The 27,569-nt window shown below is 39.1% G+C and overlaps 1 protein-coding gene across 9 annotated transcripts; it reads left to right on the forward strand.

Annotated features, from left to right (window-relative positions):
* The first annotated feature begins 1,149 nt into the window (after positions 1 to 1,149).
* wt1a (WT1 transcription factor a) lies at positions 1,150 to 22,594 on the forward strand. 9 transcript variants are annotated; one of them, XM_078256159.1, is made up of 10 exons: positions 1,150 to 1,618; positions 6,118 to 6,240; positions 8,225 to 8,327; positions 12,568 to 12,651; positions 13,658 to 13,662; positions 18,518 to 18,606; positions 20,575 to 20,719; positions 21,458 to 21,547; positions 22,012 to 22,104; positions 22,473 to 22,594. In XM_078256159.1, the coding sequence occupies exons 1-10, from the start codon at positions 1,150 to 1,152 to the stop codon at positions 22,592 to 22,594; spliced, it is 1,323 nt and encodes a 440-aa protein (XP_078112285.1). The 9 variants fall into 9 exon arrangements, with proteins under 9 accessions (XP_078112285.1, XP_078112287.1, XP_078112288.1 ...); XM_078256161.1 differs by having other exon boundaries at positions 8,225 to 8,284; positions 12,540 to 12,651; XM_078256162.1 differs by lacking the exon at positions 13,658 to 13,662 and having other exon boundaries at positions 1,150 to 1,508; positions 1,548 to 1,618; positions 18,507 to 18,606.
* The last annotated feature ends 4,975 nt before the right edge of the window (positions 22,595 to 27,569 follow it).

Genomic DNA, 27,569 nt, shown 5'->3' on the forward strand with positions numbered 1-27,569 from the left:
GTAGTCGGAACGAACTGCAGCAATTTTCAGAAGGAGTCTAGGTAGGCTATTTCATTTGACTTCTCTTTACTGTAATACTGCGCGGGCCGGGCCTCTTCTCACCTCTATTTGTGTCCAGGTGAATTTTACAGTTTGAATAGGCTATCACAGGGTGGTATCGAGACTGTCGGATTTTTTCGATTACAAATGTATAAAAATTGCTTACTGTATGTGATAGGCCTAGTTCTTGATTAAAAATGATGTGTAAAAAGTCCAGCCTCTCACGAATAAAGTAGATGTATAGCTCTCTACCTTTTGAAGCAAAGTTCATGGGATATTTTTGGAGAAAATAATTCATGATGATGAGTTTTTTCTACACTACCCAAAATATAAGAAAGGATTTTTATTTTTGGAGTCACTGTGTGTGTATGTGTGTGTGTGTGTGTGTGTGTGTGTGTGTGTGTGTGTGTGTGTGTGTGTGTGTGTGTGTGTGTGTGTGTGTGTGTGTGTGTGTGTGTGTGTGTGTGTGTGTATACATACAGAAAATGAATGAAGTCAGAGGGCTCCTGTCCCTTATCACCTCCTGACTCCACCTCCCTCCTCAGACACACACACACACACACACACACACACACACACACACACACACACACAGGCTGAGAGTGTGGAGGGAAAAGAGGGATACTCCTCCTCACGCCTCCACTCCTCTTTCTCCATTCACTGAGAAAGCTCTGAGCAGAAGCCTCTCTCCTCCTTGAATGGACTCCATCTCTCCAAGCTGAGCAATCTTTTAAGGCTGCTGCGGAGGGAAAGATCACAGCTGATCATCGTGTTTCTTTTCTCTTCATTTCTCCTCCACTTGCTGCTGTTGCTGAGAAAAGTTGACTGCTGTGACTTTGCTGTCGCCATGAACTTCTGTCGGACTGAAGGAGTTACCAGATCAGCCGTGTGGTGCTGTTAACAATTGATGTGAAAAAACCGAACCACAGAAGAATTGAAAGAGAAGAACCAGTTCTTACAGTGAGAGAAAGACAGACTCTCAAGGATTAAGAGGGTGGTGGCTGATTTGGGTTTGGGTCAGGCAGGGAGGCAGACAGGTAGAAGCTACAGCGAGACCGGTCAAATTTAAAAATAGCATACCTTTGTCCTAGTTTTGTCCCCTGGACCACAATGGGTTCAGACGTACGTGACCTGAACTCCCTGCTGCCCCCACTCTCGGCGGGCCCCAGCCCTGGCTGCCCGGCGGCCCTGCCCGTCAGTACGGCCCCTCAGTGGGCTCCCGTCCTGGACTTTCACACCACTCCCTCGCCTTACTCCACTCTGGCCACCCCCCACACCTCCCTGGGGCCACACTCCTTCATCAAGCAGGAGCCCAGCTGGGGGGCCACCGGCGACCCCCACCACCACGACACAGACCCCCACTGTGGCCTCAGTGCCTTCACCGTCCACTTCTCGGGGCAGTTTACTGGGACCGGGGCCTGCCGGTATGGGGCATTCGGGGCACCCCCACCACCACCATCCAGTCAACCGCCGTCTGTGGCTGCCCCGCACCACCACCAGCCCCCCAGCCGGATGTTCAGCAACACACCGTACCTGACCAACTGTATGGACACACAGCAGGCAGCCCGCAACCAGACAGGTATGCTTGAGGAGCAGGGCGGAGTGTGTGTGTGTGTGTGTGTGTGTGTGTGTGTGTGTATGTGAGTATCATCTGCACTGTTTCTTCCTTTAGTTCTTCTCCACACATTCTTTCTTTGCTGAAAGCTTCACTCTGTGTTGATAACAAAGTTCACTTTTCCATAACTTACACATGCGATTAAATGCAGAGGCAGGATGTGCCACTGCTTAATTTAATTTCATTGAGTTTAATCTATCAGTAAGTGGCAGTGCGGAGATGCAGTATGTTCCTCATATTTTGATTTGCAGAAGTCTACCAACCTGTTGTAAATCTGAAGCATGATAATTAGGATCACATTAGTCACATATAGCTCCGTCAGTATTACACATGTATAAGCTATACATGACACATTATTTGACACGGTTTACGTTGCCTTCACTGCTTGGAGGCCTTAGTTCACCATAATTTTGGCACTGCGTCACTGAATGTGTAATAAACAAGGAGATGACTATAAAAACCTCATACAGGTTGTTATTAAACCACATTAAAGTAGCAGAGAGACTATTGCATGCCTATGTAGAGAGATGATCCAGCTTAGACACTCACAGAAAACGGATGGTTCTTGTTTCACTTAAAAAGAAATCACTTTGGTAGTCCTTTATTTAAGGTTTAAGCAAAAGACAGCCATGCTTGTAGTGTAAATGGACCATTAAAAAGCAAGATCACAGTGGCGAGAGATAAAAAAAAAGAAAAAGAAATGAAGTCATATTTACGAATTAGTTTGGATCCTAAACTGACTCACTTTGACTTAGTCACTGTGATGCTTCATGAGGTTTACAACTCTACTTTTATCTTGCTATTTTTTCATGAACGAAAATGTAATCCTTGACATATTTATGATCTTCATTCATTCTTTTTCCATTCAAAAATGTCATTAGGTTTTACGTTAATGTTTATTAGTATTCCAACAAGAGTTTTGTCAAAATATGGATTTGAAATATTTGACGCTCAGTATCCCAGAAGTGCACACCCACATAGGTCCTAATAATTCCAGGCTCAGGACTTTAGCCTTTATGAAAGTCTTCTTTAATGATAGAGGGGGAAAAGCAACTTTACAGCAGGTCCAATTTTTTATTTTTTTTAGATCAAGTATTGCCTGTGTTGAAGCTGCTGAACACTAAACAATAAGCCCCAGCTGATTAAAGGACTAAGGCTTCTAACTACTCTAACACTGACGTGACAAAACAACAGTATCTAAAATGTGTCTGCTTATGAAATTCTAAAGTTTTCGGAAATTACGTTTTTTAAATTATTTTTACTATGTCTTATAAAAAAAAGAAAAAGAAAGATACAGCTGTTGAGGCATTGCTGTGTTCATTTGTCATTTTGGCTATTAGAGTCTGGTATTTCACACACTTTTTTCCGCATTTGTATACCACATTATAGTGATTTTAGTCTAAAATAAAAATAAATAAATAACATATTTAAAAAAAGAAAGATAAATACCTGCAGCGTTATCTGTTTTCTCCTACTGAACAGATGCAATTGGTTAATACAAGTAGAAACAAACGTTTTGTGTTGGAGTGAAAATAACACATGAAATTACATACAAATATTTAGCATTTATTTCTTCTCTTTTCTGTTGAAAGGAATTGAGATAATTGAGTTTATTTTAATTGAACCTTTCTTTGCTGTATCTAAATCATTGTTAGTGTCTGCAGCATCACGTTATACACCAAAGTCATTGGATTTCACTTTTCTTTTGCTTGAAAAGTATTTTTATGCTTTGCCAAAGAATATGTGATACAGAGTCAAGGAAAACAGTGAGGAAAGCTGTCAAAGGACAATAATGGGATTTTTTTTTTAAACATATGATACGTACTTTAAGCATGGGGTTTTTCTTACCGATCTCATCTAATCCCTTGTCTTCTCCATGTAGGATAATAAATCTGTTCGTAGTTTCCACACAGATTAATTAGTAATAACATGCTTATCAAGCAGATAATTTAGGAATAACAATATAATCAAAGAGCCGAGCCGACCTCTAACCTGTTTTATCTGCTCCCTGCTGTGGCTGGACGAGCACAGACAAACAAACTAACAGCAGGACTCAGGTCACACAGCAGAGCTGATAGCAGAGCAGGGTCACACAGACTATCACTGTAAACTCCTTCATTCCTCCTTCATCAGAGCAGAGCATTTCTTGTGCTTGAACTTTCTAAAACGTTTGCTCGTTCTTTTATCACTTAACTGTAACAGTAGCAAGACATGATAACCTGCTAACATCATTGCTCATGGGAATTACTGGAATTGTTGGGTCTTTGTAAATTATAGGGTGTGGTCTAGACCTACTCTATCTGTAAAGTGTCTTGAGATAACTCTTGTTATGATTTGATACTATAAATAAAATTGAATTGAATTGAACTGAATTGAATTGAAAGATAATGCTTTTGCGATTTTCCTTCTTTAACAAAAACAAAAGTTGAATAATACACTTCTAGAGACAATATATCATGAGACATTTCTAAAAACTAATTGTTTTCTAAAAAGAATGCCCATGTCAGTCAGTCTGACCTTTATTTTATTCGTAAAGAAGTACATAACATGGATTCTTTGCATTTTCTGCTGGATTTTTTTGCTGGAAACGGACATGATGTCGTCGTCGCCAGATAATAAATAAATAATAATATATATTATAAAAAATAATAATAATAAAAATAAATAAATAAATGGGGCGACCTCCAGCTCAGTATAAACCCTATGTAGCTGAGTCCTGAAAATAAAATAAATATGAGGGATTCCATGATTTAAAGTTGGGGATTTTCACAAAATTGAAAAGTAAAAAAAAAAGGAATTTTAGTTAGTGAACAAAGAATCTTGGAGTATTTCCAGACTTTGGGATTTCCAGTTTGAATACAAATTGACCTCATTGCTTGTCACCTCAACGCTGGACTACAAGGCAACAAAAGTATCACCCTACACACACACACACACACACACACACACACACACACACACACACGGAGAGAAAGGAGTCAGACAGGGGTGAGTGGAAGATAAATGGAGATGTTTAATGAGTTTTTTCTCTTCTCCCTCCCTGTCTCCTCTCACCCAATGATCCACTGAGGAAAGTGAGTGAAAGTGCTGCATTTTAATTAATGAAGCATGTATGTGAGAGTGAGAGAGAGAGAGGTGTGTGTGTGTGTGTGTGTGTGTGTGTGTGTTTGTTGGGGGGAGATTAATGGGAGTGTGTTGTGCCCTTTAGGTCAGTCTAAGTCATGACTCAGATCTGGTCTGGGATGTCAGGCATAGATCTAGTCTCCTCCAAAAACAAGTTTTTGAACATGTGTGTGTGTGTGTGTGTGTGTGTGTGTGTGTGTGTGTGTGTGTGTGTGTGTGTGTGTGTGTGTGTGTGTGTGTGTGTGTGTGTGTGTGTGTGTGTGTGTGTGTGTGTGTGTGTGTGTGCGCGTGTGTGTGCGTGTGTGTGTGTGTGTGTGTGTGTGTGTGTGTGTATGTGTTTAGGTACTGTTCGGGTCCATATTTATGAGCCTTCGAATCATGTTTGTTAATAAAACCAAATTAAAGAAATATAGTTTTTCACCTAAGTAGAGACAGATCTCAGTTCTACCATCTCTCTGGAGTATCCTTTACTGTGCTTTTACACTTTCAAAGCAAAATATAGCATAAAAGTTTAAGTGTGTAAAAATGTACAACGTCAGAAGTTACATAACACCAGGAGCAAAGACAACATACATTTAATATTTGGTTGCAAAACTATTCACCCAAGAAATTAATGAGGGAAAGAAATAAACAGTTTTTAAATGCTGTCAGGTAAATAAAATCCTTTATTTATATGATTGTTTAAAGTTAAGGAATCTTTCTAAATTGCTCCAAAACGTTTATGGAAACAATTTTCCATTTTGTTTGTCGATAGTCTGAAATCATCAATTAGGATTTACTCCATAACCTGTAACTGTCAAAGAAGAGAAGTACAGGAGTTTATTTAGGTTTAAATTGATGCAAATTCCTCAGAGTTTCTGTGGAGATGCACCAAACTGTATTATGACTTTTTGATCTGATCAAAATCTCACTTCTTCTTCTCTGCTCAGCAGCACTTACTTTACTGTAAACATAAACGTATCATTTTTTAAAATAATGTTTTTGTAGTAACTTGACTATTAAACATGTGTTCTCGTAAGCAAAAAAGAGATTTAAAGCAAGTAATTACATTTATTTAAAGTATTACGCTGTTTACAAGATTATAGACACAAATTCCATTTTATTCATCTTGAACTATTTGAATGGTTGTGTTAAGTGGTAATACCAGCTTTCATATTAGGGGGAAGAAATGAACCAAAACACCAGCCTCAAGTCATTGTAGCTGATGATCTAATTAGAAAATGACACAACAAGTATTGTTGTGTTCAGGATGTGTGAATTTTATTTAAAAGTTACCTTCCTACACACGTGAAACATGCCGTGACTCTGTGTATTTACTGCTTTGTATTTCTGCGTCGCAGGTTACAGCACGGTTGCATTCGATGGAGCTGGTAATTACGGTCACACTCCCACACACCACAGCTCGCAGTTCTCCAACCATTCCTTCAAACATGAAGACGCTTTAACTCAGCAAAGCACTATGGGTAAGTGTGTTTATGCGTTTCATTTTAAAGTTGTTTTTTTAGACACAACTTTTTGCTCCTCTGCCCTACAAAGGCAGTTACTACAGGATCAGTGAGTTTTAAAATGTCAAGCTGTCCACCAAACTGGAAAACCGATGAAAAGGTTGTAATGACTTCATTTTATCCCTTTTTTTAGGATAATTACTGTATTCTACCCAAATGAATCATTTCTTTAGAACCTACATAGAAACACAGTACCTACCAACAATTGGGATATTTTTTTTCAACTTTCTTGGTCATTTGACCCAAGTTGTTTAAGGAAACTAACTTTTCTGTCCTATTAAAAATCAATATATTGAATAAATTTACAATTTAATACATTTAAATATGTGATTTTAAATTAAGTTTAACCGCACAACCGCATGTGTATTCCACTAGAATGCTGATATGGTTCCTGCTACTCTGCTAAGGTAGTTAGCTTTTTGGGTAACACTTTACTTGAAAGTATCTACATAAGAGTGACATGACACTGTCATGACACATGAACCATAACCCTAACTCCAACCCTAACCATAACTTGTCATGACAAAAACCGAATGACACTTAAGAAAAGAAGCGTTATGCCATAAACGTTTATGACTTGTTTATAATGTATATGACACGTTCATGACAGTGTCATGTCATTCTTATGTAGATACCTTCTAGTAAAGTGTAACCACTTTTTGTTCTCTATCATGATTGGATTTAGCTCTGCCTCATTTCCTTATGTGGAAAAACAAACTGAATTACAAAGATGTCAGTTCATTGAAATGATCATTTGTCAATTACAGATCATTTCTTGGGGAAAATAAACTAGTAATCGGTAATAGCTTTTAGCTTGTGATTTTCTCACCAGCTAACTTTCACTTAGCTCTCTTTCTTTCTGCAGTTAAGTGTGAAGGCAGAGTTTAGCGTGTGTGTTTTGTAGTTACTGCAATTTCCACAGAATGAACACTTCGGTATAATCATTTTGAAATGGTAACACACATCTCAGAAAGTCAGGTCCATTTTAATTGCATATGTTGTAGCCTTTGTAAGGCAGTTTGGTTGCATTATAAATTGCTTAATCTCTTTTCCCCAATCCAAACAGACATTAAAAGTGGGCTTAAATGTAACACATTACTTTATACAAATGTCTTCTCCTACACAGATCTGGAAAAGACTGTGACCCATTTCAGAGTAATCTGAGTATTTATTATCCTTCAAGTCACTTTTCTTTTTAAAAATAACAGCAACGACCCAACAATTCAGAGTCTCATTCAATTAGATCAAAAATAGACCTTTATTTAAAGCCACTGTATGAGTTGCCACTGTATGAGTTCACAGCTGTGTCTGTATGGCAGCTCCATGGCCCTCACCTGGGGAGTGTCTTGTCCCTTATTTCGACGTCTTCCCAGTGACCTCGCCTGTCGGAAGTATAAATCAGCCACATCCTGACTCACAAACTCCCTCGTCTCCTCCTCTCATCCCCTCTTTCATCCACTCACCTTTGCCTTTAATCCCTCCTCTGCACACGTAATTGTTAATATTTAAATGTTTGTTTTTCGAAGCCGCCCCTGTAAATTTTTGCCGATTTCTACGGCATAAGATAACTTGGAGAATTGGAGCTGAGAGGGATTTTGGAATGTGGAGAAATGTCGAGGGAGCCATTCACTACACTGCTGGAAAGGCTCAGAGAGAGAAACATGAAGCGAAGGGTCTTTATTTGTAGAAGAAACTGACGAAAAAAGGAGAAAAATAAGAGAGGGCAAGAGTTTAAAAGGAGATGAGATATGTAGGAAGTTTAAACACAACATCTCCTCTGAGTGAGTCATTGATGCGTTTACCTTCATCTTCAGCCTTTATGGGTGAATAAAGGGGTTCAAATGCATTTGCACATATTATATATATATTGTGTGTGTGTGTGTGTGTGTGTGTGTGTGTGTGTGTGTGTGTGCGTGCGTGTGTTTGTGTCCATGCACTACAGCTGAGCAGCAGTATCCTGTACCTCCTCCTGTCTATGGATGTCATACACCTTCAGACAGTTGTACAGGCAGCCAGGCTCTGCTGCTGAGGAACCCTTACAACAGGTAACACACACACACACACACACACACACACACACACACACACACACACACACACACACACACACACTCTCTCTCCTTGTAATGCATACTGTAGCACACATGCTCTCTTTGAAATCTATTTTTATAATAAACGAACAGTAACAATTGCAGTACAGCTGGAAATGTTTCAGAAACCATTGTTGATTGTAGTTCAGTGAAAGGTAGCAGGATGCAGTTGTGAACAGGATGTTCACCTTCAGGACAGGTCTGTCTGCCATGGCCGCTTCCTTTCTGTTTTTCTTCTTCTTCCTCTGGGTGCTTTTCAGCTGTTTCACTTGCTTTTATGCTAACTCTGCCATGCGAAGTGGATGTTGTTTACATGCAGATGAGTAGCCTTCTAATTCACAAATACCTACGAAAGTCACAGTGCCACTGAAGGAAGCAGACTAACAGTATCAGGAAGTTCTGAAGGAAAGTGGGTTGATTTACTGATTGGAAAATATATATATATATATATATATAAAAAAAAAATCATAAATCAAGTTATTCTTTTATTTGACATGTGTGCTGATATTTTCTCCCAGCACAGATTGGGCCTGCAAAAATGTGCCTGAGTTTTTCATATAGATATTCTGGCTTTAAGATCAGTATTTATTTTCAGCGACATTTAATCCAGGTTTTACCCAACATTACCCTACTGTAGCTTTTAGTGAATACAGTTTTATTTTTATTTTTTTTTCGACTTGCTTAAGCACTATTTTCAAAACAGGGACCAGTTTTTCAAAACACTACACACAATTAGCACAACCACACACCCAATTAACAGAACACCTTAGACCTTTGCAAAATCAAACACTCTTGCAAAAACTATACACTAATTTATAAAAACATATTTTGTTACCATATGAAACACACGTTTCATATGACTTGTTTGAACCAGATACACACTGCTGTTGCTAACCTAAAATACTTTTAGCAATTCTACATCTCAGTGATTAGAGTACTGTAAATGAAGTACACAGAGAAAGTGCAAATATACAATAAGCTCACCAAACTCTACACAAGACCAATGCTGTAGACTGAGGAAAATATAATGTATTTCTCTCCATATACCCGAATCAGTCAACATGTCAACAAAACCAGTCCCAGTTTTCATACAGCTACTACAGTAGTGTGCATAACACTGTTAGCTCAGCAAACAGCAGACAAACATAAAATACTGTATCCAGTACAGGTTACAATTACAGTAAAAAAAAAAAAAAACAAAAAACAAAAAAAGATCTAAAAACAACTGAAAATACAGTACAGAAAATACTAGACTTGCCTGCTGCATTTTTATAGTGCTTAAACCTGATTGGTGCATCTACAATTAAGCAATCATGTGTTTGCGCACCTGATGGCTGTGTTTCACAGATTGGCTCATAGGTGTGGTCATTTGACAGTCAGTGCTTTGGAATTGCAAGGAAGTGACATCAGGATATACTTCTGTGTCTAATGTATAAAAGCGTGTTTAGTGTTTTGCAAATCACTGTGTGTATTGTTTTGCGATAAGTGTGAGGCTGACATGGTGCTTATAGTGGTGCACATCTGGGCCAATGTTTTGCTCCTTGTTTGTAAGGTTTTGATAATTGTGTAATACTTTTGATTTCAGTGTGTAAGCAATTGGCAAAAACTGTAACAGAAGTGTTGTTATTTAACCCATACAATTAATAAAACTATAGGCCAGATAATCTGTTTTGATCATTTGCAGGAGAGCATTTACAGCATGATGTTAATTAATTCAGATTGATACAGCTCTCAAAACCTCAAACCATTTCTAGTCTGATAAAGAATCAAGTTTTTCAAGCTATTACTGTAACGGGTTTTCTAGTTATGTTTTGAAGATTCATTATAATTTAACAAGGAAAAACAAAGGAAATGAGAAGAAAGTAGAGTAAAAGCCTGCTGTTGAGTCACATTAAGCCATTTTTCCAAAACATCTCCATATCAAGTGTCGGCTCACCTATACAATGTAGTACTACCTGTACGTGCCTTTCAGAATGTGTGTGTGTGTGTGTGTGTGTGTGTGTGTGTGTGTGTGTGTGTGTGTGGGCGCACTAAGCAGATATCAGTTCTGTTTATGACAAAGAAAACCCCTCTCCTTTTGGGACTATCTGTGTCTATTTCCACCCCATATTTCTCTCTGTCTGTCTGTCTCTTTCTCTGTCTCTCTCACACAAACACAGACACACACACACACACACACACACACACACACACACACACACACACACACACACACACACACACACACACACACACGTGGCTGTGAAGACTCATATGAGTTGAGTCAGTTGTGTAATCTAGCAGACTGGTACCAACAGGACTGTATTTACTCAGCAGGCCGTCAGCTTGGCCCGCTGGAACTACATGAAATGAAAACAGGCTGACGTCCTATTAATCCACACACACACATACAAACACACACACGCACAGAGGCTAACGCCCTACAACACTACGACAACAACAACAGTTTGTAGCCAGCAAATAGAATGTGTGAAGAAGACTCGAACAGAAAAGTATTAGTTCGCTCAAATCACAAAAACCCTTAGGTGTACCTAGTCATGCTGATAGTTTTGGTTGTATTTGTACAGGTTTTGAGAAATCTGCCTTTGAGATTTCTGCCTACAACACAGTACAATGGAGGTAAATTGAATACTGTGTTTCCTCTGTCCCCCATTATCCTGAAACAGTTTTCATTGGAACTATTGTATTCTATAGAAGAGGTTTCATATGAAAACTAATGAAAAGAATAATGGGGGGCATTGTTTCTGAGATATGAGAGATATGTTGCTTTTGGTGTTTGTAATGTATTTTTTAGCTATGTTAGCGGCATGGCTGTAGGGATGGCAATGTCTCCCTGTTGGCCAGTTCATTTGGTTCAGACTCATTTCCGTAAGACCTTCGCCAAGCTATTCGTGGTTCCCAGACGATAAATCCTAATGACTTTGATGAATCTCTGACTTTTCATTTTGCGCCACCATGAGGTTGGCATTTGTGGTTTTGAGTAAAATCTTTTGACAACTAGATAGCTCACTATGACATTGAGACATTCATGTTGGCCACAGTATATATTCTAATACCTTTGGTCATCTGTATCCTTTCTACTAGTACCATCATCAGGTCAAAATGTTTATGTGTCCAATACAATAATTTATGACCAAATACCTGCCAAAATAAAGACATCCCTATCCATCTCAGCTGTACTTTCTAATAATGCGTACTTTTAAATTAATTTGGTGAATGGACCTTTTAAAGTGCTGTTCCTACACTGCACTTCTCATGTGCTGCAGACCCGGGGCAAGATTTGTTTTTCCTTGGATTGTCAGTTGATGCTTCCATAGTTGCACTCTTTTTGTTCATCTATGGCAACTATCATTCCTAAAGGTAAATTACCAGTTTCTTCTTGTGTTTTTTTCTTTTTCTTCACAAATTAATTCTACTGTAACACTGGGCAAAAGAGAGCTTTCATTGAATGCATGTAGGCTGAATTGATGATGGGCTCCGTCAGTCAGCGATAGAGAAGAAAAGCAGACACTTATTTATTTTAAAATGTCATGGATCATTAAAATCTTGTGCTCAGCCTCCATTCCAACAATACTTCAGCAGAAATACCATGTGTGCTCTGCTGGCTACGTGCCCTGCTGTACTGTAAAATAATAACTGCGTAATGAGCAGGGTACCAGGCACCACATCTACCCCGTCCAGACTGCTGTGAGTCTGCAGGTGGTGTGATAGAGAGGCTGTGGTGTTAGGGGGTGAGAGCTATAAATCCAGTGTGTGTGTGTGTGTGTGTGTGTGTGTGTGTGTGTGTGTGTGTGTGTGTGTGTGTGTGTGTGTGTGTGTGTGTGTGTGTGTGTGTTTGTGGCAGTGTGTTTAATCACATGGCAGGTCTGAATGATTGTGGAATCTGCTGTGTTTAATGAAAAGTGGCTATTGTGGAAAAACTTAGCTTTCTTGGTGTTTGTCTGAGGCCCATTTTTTAATTATGTGTGTGTGTGTGTGTGTGTGTGTGTGTGTGTGTGTGTGTGTGTGTGTGTGTGTGTGTGTGTGTGTGTGTCTGTCTGTGTGTGTGTCTGTGTTTGTGTGTGTTGGCATTTTTCATTAGAGTGCTTCTATTGAGGACAACAAAAGGCAACACAGCCACACACACTCAACCCTGCTAAATGACCAGTCCAATGCACAGCTCATGAGCTTTTCTTCTACGTTTGTCCCTCCACAGCGGAGAAAATTTATATCAAATGACCTCTCAGTTGGAGTGTGTGGCATGGAACCCTGTCAATACACTGGCATCCACCATAAAGAGGTAGGAACATTGCTCTCTTTAAATAGAAGCAGTCGTGAAGTTTATGTTAAATAAGACAGTGGGAAACATGAAGACTAGGATAAATACAAGTGAGGCTGAACAAGCTAAATGTTTTGGACCAGCAATGGCAGCATCAGTTCATCAGACACTATCTATTAGTTTGGTATATGAGATAATTCAGCACATAGTAAAACCATGTTTTTCGTTGAATTTAGATAACCTGGTTTTGTGGACATAATCTCTAAACTAAACACCCCTGGCTTGTTCAACAGATGAGTGAAACAAGACAAAAATAAACAATAAAGAACTTAAAGGTATAATATGCAGTATTTTACTAAAAGACAATGTATAGACTAATACAAAAGCAGTCAACACAAAAGTTCCTCTCAATCATCAGTTATGACCCACTAGAAGTGTGTGGCGGTGTCTGTATCTGCAGAGACCCTGCCCTCTGCCTGTATTTTCTCTTTTCTTCTTATTTTGCTGTGTGCGGGGCATTTATGGGCAACAGCAAAGAGCCTTTCAGCCCCACGAGGATGTGTAACCCCCCAGCCAATACCAGCATGCAGGTTATGCAACCTGTTTTCATTTACAGGTACCACCGCTTTCTCACGCCCCTGAAGCGCCTCATTCCGACGCACAAGTTTAACCGACACACACGCACGCACGCACACACGCACGCACACACGCACGCACGCACACACACACACACACACACACACACACACACACACACACACACACACACACACACACACACACACAGGATGAAGCTCTGCATTAGCACAAAATCCAGAAATGTTGCACCTTCCCAACATGTGTTCAATAACATTTTATTTATCTGATTCACTGCTTTGTTTGGTGCTCCCTCTCTTCATTCACTCTCTAGTTCGCTCGACCACCGCTGTGTTCTCTCTCTCTCTCTCGCTCATTGAGCCGGGGAGGAGGGGCCAACTGTGTAAATACAAACAGTAAGTGAGACTTCATACATATTATACCTTTAAAGCACAAGTTGTCTTTTTGAAAAACTGAGCAAAGTGCATAGACGGTAAGGATGAAAAGGAGAATTTGTGTTATTAATTATGAATCTACATGATAAACAAGTCTAAAAGACCAAAGCCCTTCTTCCAATCCCTAGAGGCTTCAATGTTCATTATATCTCAAAATACAAGTTAAAAGACAAAGGCAATTTTAGAGCAAAAGCAACTGCATATAAAGTGAATGCAAGTAGGTCAAATTGACACAAATGTGCTGGGCACGGTGAGGTGAGTTAGTTATAAATATTTCAACTTTTCTAAAAAGTTATTTCAATATTTCAACAATAAATTGTGATTATATTGTTTTGTATTCATCTTAACCACTAGGCTAAACAGATCTCTTTCGACTGCCCCTAGATTTATATAGATTTATGGTAAAAAAAAAAAAGAAATTAAAGTTTGTAGTTTGGCTTATTTGAAGCAAATGTACTTGTACTTGATTATTGCTGTTCTGTGTTTGTCCCTTCATGGTTGAATGCATTTACTGGAAGTTGCCTTGGATAAAAGTGTCAGCTAAATGAAATGTAATGTAATGCTACTAGGATACTTCAGCTAATTGTTTTTATTAAGGTAATCAGTCATGAACCAAGGTGCATCATTTAGAGGGACATGCTTCCGATATGTAGAACTGACAGTGGTGCTTGACACAATATTAGGTGGTTCCCTAGGCTGGAGGCCGTGAAACTCTAAAGTAAATTTAGTTAATGTATGTGTGTATGTATGTATGTATGTATGTATGTATGTATGTATGTATGTATGTATGTATGTAATACTCTGGACCACAGTGTTGGATGTATTGACAGAGATACATTGGATTAAGTTTAAGCAGAAATTAGAAAACAAAAATGATCACTGTGGTATCAGCTTCCCCTTTTCACACAGAGTTAAAAACATTCAGTAGTATGCACTGTACTTTATGTCATTGTGACCTGCATAGCTGCACGCTGGTCAGCATCAGTGTCGGCTCACAAATACCGTTCTACCCTGAGCCAACAGGCATTCATCATAGTTAACAGATGAATGTGTGTGTGTGTGTGTGTGTGTGTGTGTGTGTGTGTGTGTGTGTGTGTGTGTGTGTGTGCCTTATAGAGACATCCACAAAGGGATGGTAGTGAGAGGGAATGTCTACGAGTATTTGGAGGGTGTTGCTGCATTGTGAAGAAGTAGTGTGAGTGTGTATATTTGTGTGTTTGTGTGCCAGCATCTGGGGTGGGGCTCATTATCAAATATCAGAGGGCTGCTGATTATATTTAAATATGTGACAGGAGAGACAAATGTCTTCTGGCCAAAAGACCGTTGTGTTTCCTTTTTCAGAAAAGGTCTTAACACAAAGTTGATACCATGGTGTTTCAGTGGCCTTGGTCAGCTCTTACTGTGGCGGTGTTTCTCTCTGTGTCACTATTTGTACTCATTCTGCCATTGAGGGGGAGCAGGAGAAGGGAGGGGATGTGTGAGGGAGTAATCAGATGAGGAGGAAGAGAAAGAGGAGGGAGTTAGTAGAACACCGGGAGATAAAGAGCGACGGGGCGAGGAGCAGGAGATGAGGAAGAGGAAGTGTAGGGGAGTTCAACTTAGAGAGGAAGAGCAGATAGGCCCGTTCCCAATGTTCATGCATCAACACTGAAACACTGAACCACACATCACCTGCCAAAAGGTATTTTAACATTGTGTTGTTGCAAGTACTTTTGTTCTTGCTGACTTTGTCAATGTTATTTGTTTGCCATACCAATTTGTGAAGTTACCCTGCTTTGAATTGTGGGTAAGATACCTATTATATTATATTTTTATTTATTAGATTTATTAGTAGATTCCCTGGTATTATTTGTATTTACTGTGTTAGTTATGTTGACCTTCCTGACCTTTCTTGTTGTAATGGTGTGGACATTGGGCATTCACGTTCATTTATAAAACTTGTCCTTAGTCAATATGGCAGGCTATAAGTAATCTGATTGGTTCATAGCCGTGATAAAATAATAATATACAACGGCTATGACGTCTAATTCCTTTTGCACAATAAGTCTGAGAAAAAAAAGAAGAACTTATGTGCACACACACTGCCATGACGCAGAACTGGTTTAAAATCAGCCAAATGCCTTTAAGTGTAGGCTGTATTTAGAATATGTTTACTGCTTTACCATGCTGTCTGGCAGGCCTTTCTGACATGGAGTTGAAGCCTTTGTCTATGCTTTCTCCAAAGCCACCAGACTCTATTGACCATATTGTAATTTTACCTTGCAGAACACAGGAGTTGTTGGTTTACCGCTGCCTCGTTTAGTTATTTTGTTTGTGTTATTGTGTGACTTTGTTGAATAAAAACTAAACCTTAAACAACACCAAATATTATTTTGTACCTTAAAATAATGTTTCCAAAATCTTTTCAGTGGTTCATCAACTCGTAACAGGGTGAACGGCACTTCTGCATTTGCTTTGCGGCCCTCTATTGGCTAAAACTATGCTAGCAGGTTGAGGTGCTATATAAATACTGTGACAGTATCAAAATGCTCAATCTAGGGAGAAATGCACACAGCCCATATTCAGAAACTGTGCCTTTAAACAAGCCATCGGGACTTTTGCATGTTTGTGATGTCACAACTATACTATACATAGGTAGTACCGCTGCAGTGCTGTTACAGTCATTCACCGCCTGCAATGACGAGATGCCGAGAGCGCAGATGGGGAAGACCCAGAAATGCTGACCAATCAGAGCAGACTGGGCTTTTTCGAGAGGGGGGCTTAAAGAGACAGGTGCTAAAACGGAGCGTTTCAGACAAAGGATGAATACAGGTACTGTATATTCAGACAGACAGTATGAGATCACCATGACATTTGGTTGAGTGTTTTTTGAACATTAAAGCATGCAAACATGTTTTAGGTGAATCCCAAAATACAAGTATGAACCTGAAAATGAGCATAATATGGTACCTTTAATAAGATGAGGATTGATCCCTCAGATCCACCACCAGTTGCTGTTTCAGTGGAAGGTCCATTTGTCCCAACCTGTGCATTATCGCTACTTTATCGCTACTACTAAAACTTATGAATCAATGAACATAAGAAAAGGAGCATTCAGTATGATTAACACCATGTCTACCGCTGACGTAGTCCCCTCCTGTCCTTGGAAATAGGCAGACAAAGAGCACCTTATGACCGCACGGCCATATACTATACATTCCCACTGCAGCAGCACAGGATGCAAACTCCCATCCTCCTCGTTCAGTTAGACAGACTGAAATATAACACATTTCGTAGACAAGAGCTTTCTGTTTCTCTGTGTGTTATCATAAGAAGATATGAGAGGCAACATTGGCAGCTGTGTCATATAGGGCAGGTTTTGTGCTGCTCTTTAAGTCAGAGTGAAATACTAAAAGTCGTTTGCGTCATACATTACTGTAAGTGTTTCCGTAGTAGCTAATGATAAAATTATGAGTCTAATTGATTAATTATCTGATCAACAATTTATATTAAAAAGAAATTTGATAATTATTTAATATAAACATTTTTTTGTTTAGATTAATACCTTATAGTCTCACATTGCCAGACATATCTCCACAACGCTGTGGAGTAAGGTCTGGCTCCTCCTATCCATTCATTTATTTATTTATCTCTGTATTTATTTATTTATTCCTGTATTTATTTATATATTTATTTATGCTTTTTTTTTTATTGAGACACATCAGGGCGGGGCAGACAATCAGACAAGAGGGAAAACACAAGGCAGGAAGTAAAACATATATACACATAAGACATAACTAGGGAGAAAAACAGATACTACAAAATAGAACAGGAAATACTACACAGACACTCGCAATCGTGACACAAGCAGCACCTTTATACTGTAGTAGGCACCAAAGCACTTTTCCTCTTTGGCCCCCCTACAGGTTAGAAGCGGAATTGTCCATTACTGTTATCATTACCGTTATTCTTATGTCTCATTCGAACGAGTTAATGAACCACTGAAACAATTTTGGAAACATTATTTTAAGGTACAAAAGAATCTTTGGTGTTGGATCGATCAATATTGAAATCAATCAATATCAATAATAAGGTCTCTGTTGTATTACTGTGTTGCAAAGTGGCATGTAATCAATGACAAAAGAATCAAGGTTTGTATTAAATCATGGGTCAAAAATCGTGATATGAACCGAATCGTGGGTTTGGTGTATCGTTACAGACCTAGCCTTAACATATTCTTACATATAACACACACATACAACATATAATCAAACATGCCTGCCTTGTTGCGCGATCCAAATTGTCTTCAAAACTTGCCATTTTCAGCATGGAGCTTGCTTGCTAAAAGTTTGTTGATCTTTCCCAAAACGTCAGAGCTTTGCAAGGCGAGGGACATCTCACGATTATCCAGTAAATAAACTGTCTTCGATCCAGACTAATACTGTAAAGGTTCTATACAGTGTAAGACATAGTTTATGTGACAATGTGAACAGGTTTGAATAATGAAATTTGATTGCCAAATGTTTGGATTAATGGCATTAAATCATGTTTTTGCATCTTGTTATATGATGTCTCTCTGCTTTACATTCATCCTACTGTATGTGGCAGCCATCGGCGTGGAAAACTTTTTACCTGGGAGTTTTTGTAATCATGCAATGATTTAGTGGCACAGAATATATTATGATATTTTGGAGCAGAACCTTTTTGATTGAATAGTTATCTACTCTTGGATTGATGTTCAGCTGGCTTTGGACAGCTGTTCAAAACTGTGTAAAAGTGTTAAACTAGAGTGTTGATTTTCTCACTCTTAGGTAAATTAAGTGATTTTTTATTTGTCATCACTCCTCTCACTTTCTGTGTTGGCAGCCATGCAGCAGGCTACGACAGTGACCCCAGCACCCCCATGTTGTACAGCTGCAGCACACAGTACCGCATACACACACATGGAGTCTTCAGGGGAATACAGGTAGGACTCATACTACTGCTACTACATCGTCTCTGCATATAACGTTTTTTTTTTTTATTGTCAAGAGGCAATCGTGAGGTCACAGAGACCTTCTGTCTGCCACCTTCTTCACTTACATGTTTAGTGCTTGTACTTTTACACACTCTGTAAAATGCATAAAAAAGACAAACTGAAAACCTGCACTTTTGGAAGAAAAAACGCATCACTGACACAGAAAAAAGAACGTATTTTTGAATGAGTGGACTGAAGGAGTGGTGGAGAGCCTGATGCAATGACCAGGCTATGTGAAGAGATACTGATATGTAGCATAGGAAAGATTTATAAACACACACACACACACACACACACACACACACACACACAAACACATTGCATGCACACATACTCAGCGATTTTTAAAGAACAGCTCTTAAGGCCAAGAGGAATCTTTTTCCACAAATCCATTAGCAGTGAAGAAACAGACAGACACACACACGCACACACACACTCGCACACACACACACACACACGCACATACACACACACACACACACACACACACACACACACACACACGCGCACACACACACACACACACACACACACACACACAGGGTTACACAGGTACAGATACAGTTTCCATACAAGGATCAGCATGTTAATAAATCATTAGATTTTAATTATTGTCTGTCAGCAGCTCCAAAGGACAGAGAGCAGAGATTCTCCAGACCTGCTATTAGTCCACAGCAGGACTTTTTGAGATCTTTCTTTCCTTTTGGGGCCTGTTTCATCATTCACCATGCTCCTTTTCTTCCTTTGCTTCTTTTTTCTTCTGTTCATAGAAATGGATTGCGCAAAACAGAAATAGGAGATCTGGCTCAGTGCATAGAATAAACAGCCTCTCACTTTCATGCCTTTTAAAGTATAATTTAAGAGCCGCTAAAACGTGAGATAACAGATCGAGTAAGTGATGCGCTGCTCTGTAATTTTTATTACATGGATTATACTAATTCTCAGTCACTGCCAAAGGAAATACAGAAGACAGCCATGTAATTTCATTCTTCATTACTGTAATATTTGTATATGACCAGCGAAAAATATTACACAGTTAGCTTGTTGAAAACTGAATCCTATGATCAAGAATCACGTTACAAATGACTGAATCACAGCTAATTCTATCACTCTGCTGTCGGGAGCTCAATCAGTCAGCTTGACATTACTCTTGATTACCCTCCAAAGTGTGCAATAATAAACAATTATGAAATAGATAATCCCATGAATAAATTGCACAATACAGTATATATGTAATAAATGAACCAACAATTTGTGAAATAACAACACGTTATTATGAAATGTGTCTCCATCAGTGTTATTGTCATAATAATGGGAGTTTTTATTTCATTTCAGAGAAATTCTCATTGCATTCTAATGGCAATTTTCCCAATCATACTTTTATTTCAGTGTCTTTTTTCTTGACTGGTGATATCACCACCTCCGACAGGCAGGTAGCATGAGTGGGTGTTTAGAATAAGAAGACAAATGATACTTAGAATTACTATGCATATAAACCAATGCAGAAAATATTGTTTTTTTTTTCTACAACCATGTGTTATTCCATTTATTCTTCTTCAGCAGTGTCAGCAGTGAGAAGCAGGGCTGTAATGGGGCCCCCTCTGTTAAAAAGGCGTGACTAACAGCTCCCTTTGGGCTGCAGTCAGTCTGGGGTCATTTTACTGCTAATTCCCAACTAATGAATATATGAGCATTTTATTATAATGATCCCCATGAGCCAGACACATCACATGCAATTATTTACACGCAGGACAGATTGAATTGCCTGTTTTCTAAATTACATTTTACTGGTTTTATTATTGATGTCCAGGGACAGTTTTTGTTAATTTCGCCTCGAGTGGATTGGCTTTAAATTATGTGTGTGTGTGTGTGTGTGTGTGTGTGTGTGTGTGTGTGTGTATGTGCGCGTGTGTACAGGATGTGCGGCGGGTGCCCAGCATCACTCCAGCCATAGTGCGGTCAGAGAGCAGCGAGAAGCGTCCGTTCATGTGTGCCTACCCAGGATGCAACAAACGTTACTTCAAGCTGTCTCATCTGCAGATGCACAGTCGCAAACACACAGGTGAAACCAACAGAAGCAGGAAAATGTGCAATAATATTACACTTATTATATAGCTACCGCCAGTATTTCCAGACACATTGCAGGCACAGCTGCTCGCTCAGACGTGTTCCTACTTCACTCACAGGTTTTTTTGTTTGACTTCTTAAAAACGTTTTACTGTAAGTGATGTTTCCACTGGCCCTAATTTCCTTGTCTAATATTGCCAGAAAACCCTTGCTGTGAGCTTGGCTTTTTTAGTCAACTGTCAAAATTAAGAGCTAGTGTTAGCAGCAGCTAGCAGCTTTAGTCAGACCTCAGCAGTGTTGTAATTCTATAGTTATTCCTCAGTGAGAGACACAACGCTGAAGTGAAGGGCAGAGTATGTCTTCCACTCTCTCTAGCTAACAGGAGTTAGCTAACACTTGGTCGGACCAAGAGTAAAAAAACTCAAAGATATTCAGTTTACATTAAATACTAAGAAAACATTTGAGAAGCCACAATTACTAATAATTAGTTAAAAATTGTTGGCAGTTAATTTTCTGTCAATAGGCTTATCAATAAATCACCTAATTGTTTCAGCTCTACATACTGTATATAGCCATTGTCCATTAACAGCCACAAAGACAACAGCAGTGTTATTGTCGACAAAACTAAACTAGTAGATATTTAAACCTAATTTTCTTATGAGTGTGTGTGTTATCTGTGATGTCTTTAGGTTTTATTTAACTGTCTTTGTCTTTCATTGTTGCCTTTGTCCAGGGGAGAAACCTTACCAGTGTGAGTTCCCAGACTGTGGCCGGAGGTTTTCTCGCTCTGACCAGCTCAAAAGACACCAGAGGAGACACACAGGTTTGATCCCTTTTACTCAAACTGTCTCTCTGTCTTTTTTTTTTTCAAATGTTTCCTTTCAGTTCTTTGTATTTATCTCTCCAGTTGCTCATCTCTGCTGTTTGCATGATAGCCATTTTGCGGACAATGCAGTCTTTAGAAATGCACAATTACATTTTGTGTGCAGTGGTGTGCTACACTGAACTCCCCTCAGATAAAGGCTGATCAAACTTTGGAATGGCTTCCCTGCAAACCTCTGCTCTACTGTATTTTTCTATCTCCCTCTGTGTGTGTGTGTGTGTGTGTGTGTGTGTGTGTGTGTGTGTGTGTGTGTGTGTTTGTGTGTGTGTGTGTGTGTGTGTGTGTGTGTGTGTGTGTGTGTGTGTGTATGTGTGTGTGTGTGTGTGTGTGTGTGTGTGTGTGTGTGTGTGTGTGTGTGTGTGTGTGTTTTTGCGTGCGTGCATGCATACTGTACATGTGTTTAGGAGTTAAACCCTTCCAATGCGAGACGTGTCAGAGAAAGTTCTCTCGGTCTGACCACCTTAAGACACACACCCGGACTCATACAGGTAAAACAAGTGCGTAAACTTTTATTTTTCCATTTCTTCTTCATTCATTTGATGTTTAGATACAGTACATACCTCAAAGTAAAGTAACTTGACAACATACTCTTGACTTGTGCAATTATGTACTAGATGCAGTTATATATACAGTATATTTAATCATCCCATTCAGGTTATGATCAGCATAATAATATCCTAATATTTCTCTCATTTTCCCCTTTCTTTTCACTTGATTTCATTGTTATTCCATCCGGCTTGCATCCTTTCTAATTCCTTCCTCTCATACTTTCTCCACCTCTCGTCATTACCATCATCTCCACTTCTTCTTCAATCCATCTTCTGTCTCCTCCGACCTGTCCATATCCATCCCACCTCTTTCACAGGCGAGAAGCCGTTTAACTGCCGGTGGCCGAACTGTCAGAAGAAGTTTGCCCGAAGCGATGAGTTGGTGCGACACCACAACATGCACCAGAGGAACCTCACCAAGCTCCAGCTGGCCATCTAAGTCTTTTGTTAGCCCATATCACAGTTTTCAATATAAACATCTGGGTTACATCTGCTTATATTGTCTGTCTCCGGTTAATCCAAACCTGGTGACCCCATTTGCACCCCAACCCTGTGAGGGAACCAGCGAATCCTAATGAGTTTCAGTAAAAAAACTTAATAGTAGTTGTACATAATTTAGATTTTAAGAACTAGATATCACAGTCTACTAGGCATGGGCCGGTGTGCGATTCTGACGGTATGATAACCTTCAGCAAAAATATCACGGTTTCACGGTATTGCGGTATTGCAATTACAGCTTTAAAATGTATTATTATTTTAAATGTCTGGGTAAAAAACAATTGTTTTTCTCCTTTGAACACAATGTATTTTATTTTATGTAGAGAGATTTCTAAACTGCACTTCCTATCCTTATGTCCACTCGTAAAAAACAGCTCATACCTTAGGAACGGTATGACAGAAAATGTTACTGGTTTTGAAACCTTGACTTTTTCAAACCGTGGTATACCTTGAAAACGGTAACCGGCCCATGCCTACAGTCTACGCTCTGAGCCGAAAGAGTCACAGATCCACTGTCTCTGTTTCCAATCCACACATTTTGGAAACAGTCTCTCTTTGTCCAGGGTGTGGAATTTACAGGATAAGGCTGTCGATATTCTACATTTGTGTTATTACCAACAAATCCCATTAAAAGACCAAAATCAAGAATGTTAGGTTGTGTTCAGACAGACATTAGCACTTTCTAAAACCTGCAGCCCCCTCAATCAATTGAATGGGACCAATCTATTGATACAGCGGGGGTTTCAGCGAAAAATGCCCGTTCGACCAGCAAAATAGTTGAACCTGGCTCAACTTTTGCCCCAATGCAATGCAAGGTCTTTTAGTAAGGTGCTGCGTTGGCCAATCATGCAAGTGCACATTCCTGGTAGACTACTTTGTATTTACTACTGTTTAACTTGCAGTTGTGGTAAAATAAGAATTATTTCTCATAATAAGCTACTGTACAGTGTTTTGGTGTCTGATAAACCTTCAAACGCACGTCTCACTAGTACCTGAAACAAGAAGTCCTCACCAACACATCCCCATGTTTTTCGTTTAACACAGCGCTGTTTCTGATCAGAAAGCTACATTTGTTTTGAATTTGTTTAGAATTTGTTAGGAAATAAAACCGAACAGCGAGTTTTGAAGTGGTGCGATATTTGCAATACATCATGTCCGACGCCACACACTTCAACGCAAGAAATAAAGTCTAACCCGTGTGCACAGTGTCCGACAGCCAGCACACTTGTTTATTGCTGCTTGCAGCTTTAATTTGAACTTACCTATCAAACGGAACTGCGTCACGTGCGTAATTATGGCATGTTCGTACACATGGAAGTGAAGTAATGTAACAAATGTACAAATTTCAACCCAAACCACAATCTTTTTCTAAACTTAACTAAGTAGTTTTGTTGCCTAAACCTAACCAAGTAGTTTTTCTACCTAATTGTAACCAAACTGCCACCGTTTTACAACTTTGACAACATTTTTAAAACCGCTACCATTACGTTTAAGTATGAGGACAAAAAAAACACTCCTGTGAGTACTATTTTCTGTAAAGTGCCCATGTTCATTGTAAGGAAGGAACATGTCACCAAGTGCAACCGTGTGGCTCATTTTACTTTGGACAACAGTTCAATGGCATTGAGGTCTGTGACAATACTTGGTAGTAGGATCAATTCATTGTTGGTTTTGGTCTTTTCATGGGAATAAATTAAATAAAGAATATCACCAGACTTATCCCTTCAAGAAATATTTCCTTGTTTTGAATTATCGTTTCATAAAGTCAGTCAGTACGACTGAAAAAGGGCATCATTTAACTTGAGTGTCTGTTTACCAGTACGTTTTTTCCACAGGCAAAAAGTGGTATGTAAGGGAGATGTAAATATGAAAATGTTCACACTACAGTACATTTATTTTACAGAAGGTTCCCTTTACCCAGACTGATTGTCAGTATCATTGCACATCAAGACACTCCAGTCGAATCTCAAACAAAAATGTTTCCATCTTAACTGTAATGTAATACGTCATTCATCCCCAGTTATTGACTGTTTTTCTTGCCACCATCCGTCACCATGTGTACAGTGAGGTCAAAGGTCAGCTCTATATATGCTCCTACAGCTAAGCGCCTTTTCAGCTGTAAATATCTCTTATGTTGAACTACTTTGGGAAGGCTTATTTATTATCTGTTTGTGGACAAAAATGGCTTTCACTGGAATGATTTAAAGGGAGTGAAGTGTCATTCAGTCTCTTTGCTGTGCTCATGCACATGATAGCCCTCTCTGCCTTTTTCTTATAGTTTTCACAGTTCATATCATCAAGATAATGCTGGGTTTGATTTAACTACATCAAATTTAATGAATAATTTGCATCGAACACCCTATGCATTGTATGCATTGTGTTTTGTCTGGTCAGCATAAAATATACATTGCAAACACAAACATGCCTATATGGTTGAATTCAAAAAGCTAATTTTTATTTTTATTTTTGAGTAATGCCTCAGCGCTGTTGGGGCTAAATTGTCTGAGTCTCTTGTCTCTGTGGTGTGTAAATATTGCTGGACTTTGGCAGTGTAACACTGCAAGCTCTAAAATATGTCTGTTTGGTCACACTGGCTCTGTGGCCGGGACATTATGGTCAAGATGTAAATAATACTTATTCAGCATGGGAACTGAACTCTTTCCATGGGGGAAAAATATGTAACTTAACTGATATAATTTAGACTTTAATTTCTCTTTCTTTCATGTGTATTAATATTTGAGTCATAAAAGAGCAAATGTCAGTGAAACATTTTGTGTGAGATAATTGAAAATGATGGTTTCTCTCTGTTAAAACGTATCATGACTGTTTTGATACAGTACTAGTTTGACTCTGTGGTCTTTATTTATTTAAATGTTTGCTTTGTTGTTTAATATTATAATATAGTATTATTGTCATAAAGCCCACAGGTCACGTACAGTGTTGCTGAAAGTTATTTTACTGAATTGTTTTAATAATGCTACTTGGGAGTGAATCCATTAGCCTCCATGAACTTCCTTTGTGAATAGGATCACAACAACTCCCCCTTCACAGACACAAACTCAAGCTTGTCCACAACTCCTCACACACAGAAAGTAATATCCATGAAATACCGTTGGCTTCATTATGTATAATTCCATCGTTATGGGGATCCTATTATTATTATTTTTGAAATATGCCATTTCCTGAAGTTACAATATCTTGTAAAAACAAAAACAAAAATATGTGCAAATACTGAGTCTATACATCAGCTGAGCTGGCCTTGACCAAGGTTCCCTCCACAACACACAAGAAAAGCTTTTCTTCTTCAGTACAGTATATCCTGCTCTGTTTGTGTATAAACTACACTTTTTTCATTTTAAAAACTAAACTCAAACATTATAAGATTTATGAGTGACAAGATAAAGGGACAAAAACATTTTTTTAAACTCACCCACACAGACAGACACACACACACACACACACACACACACACACACACACACACACACACACACACACACACACACACACACACACACACACACAGACACAGTACAGTACCATCCACTTTCCTCTCTTTATCTCTCACCAGATTCCTCATCACATTCCTTGGCTCTCCTCTCAGTGAAAAAGGAGCAGATAAAAATGTGTTTTCTTTCAACTTCTCTACTTACTATTTTCACTCTCTTTTACTCTGTCATGCTGTTTCTACTTTTTTCTCCTCACCCTTCCTTGTCCATCATTAGCTTCTTTTTTAGGTTTAAATATGCTGTTTTGGTCTTTCTTTCACCTTCACGGCCGTCAGCATCACAATTACCTATGACAATACTTTTTTTAGGGAGGAAATTTCGTCAGTAAGATGACAGTCAACTACACTCACATATATGGAAACAATAACTCACAACTTTAAAATATTCTCACGCAACAGCCACCGCAGTATTTATGGAGAGAGAGAGAGAAAGCAGCAGAGCAGAAAACAGACAGAGATAGATAGAGGCAGAGATGGATAAAGACAGATACAGCAATGTTTCTTTTGTGAACTTTTATCATAAGTTTAGCCAAAGTGTTAGTGTAAATCAGACAACGTGTCTGACTCCCTCGGTGGAAATCCCCTGAAACTCCCCAGGGCTCTTGTGCTATATCTCAGCTGTCGGACAAGGCCTATATCTCTCATCTCTCTCTGCTGTGTGTGTGTGTGTGTGTGTGTGTGTGTGTGTGTGTGTGTGTGTGTGTGTTTGTGTGTCATTTGGTGTTTCATCTCTATCCCAGCCTCATGCCACTAAAAGGCCTTTGAAGCGAGAGAGCTGGTCAGTGTAACTGTAGTTTTGTCCACTTTCAGTAGTCACATTAAACGATGTATGTAAATGTTCTACTTAGAGCAGATATAGAAAACATGGATTATACCTCTTGAAAAATACTGAGAGAAAAAAAAAAATCACAGACAAGCAAATCGAGGGGGTGCCAAGTACAGTTCCTCCTCCATTTTTGGTGCTTAGCCAATCAGAACTTTTCTGTAGATATTTTAGCCTGCAAGCAACTAGCTGATCTGAGCCGTCACGGTTTGCCTACACAAGCTGAGTAGCTGCTAGCGTGCTAACTATATAGCCTGTTGCTGAAGTGAACACCCCAAAAAAAATGTTAAAGCAGCTATAATAGATATTTTTTGTAAAAGGAGTTGCTCTGTGAACCTACATTCAGTGATGAACCAATCCAAATATGCAGCTCCCCTTGGCTTAACAGAGCTTTTCAGTGTAATTCAGCTCACAGTTTAGCAACTTCATTGTTTTGGTTCACTCTCACCGCTCTTATAGTGGCCACAAATAGGTTCGCGCAGCTTTAAATCACAGTTCTGGTTTAATTATTGCTTTATGGATACATTTCTATATGGCTCCACAGTAACATTTGATAAAATAGGTATTTTGAATTTATTGTCCTTG

The sequence above is a fragment of the Sander vitreus genome, chromosome 8 (assembly GCF_031162955.1).
Source record: "Sander vitreus isolate 19-12246 chromosome 8, sanVit1, whole genome shotgun sequence".
NCBI classification, from domain to species: Eukaryota; Metazoa; Chordata; class Actinopteri; order Perciformes; family Percidae; genus Sander; species Sander vitreus.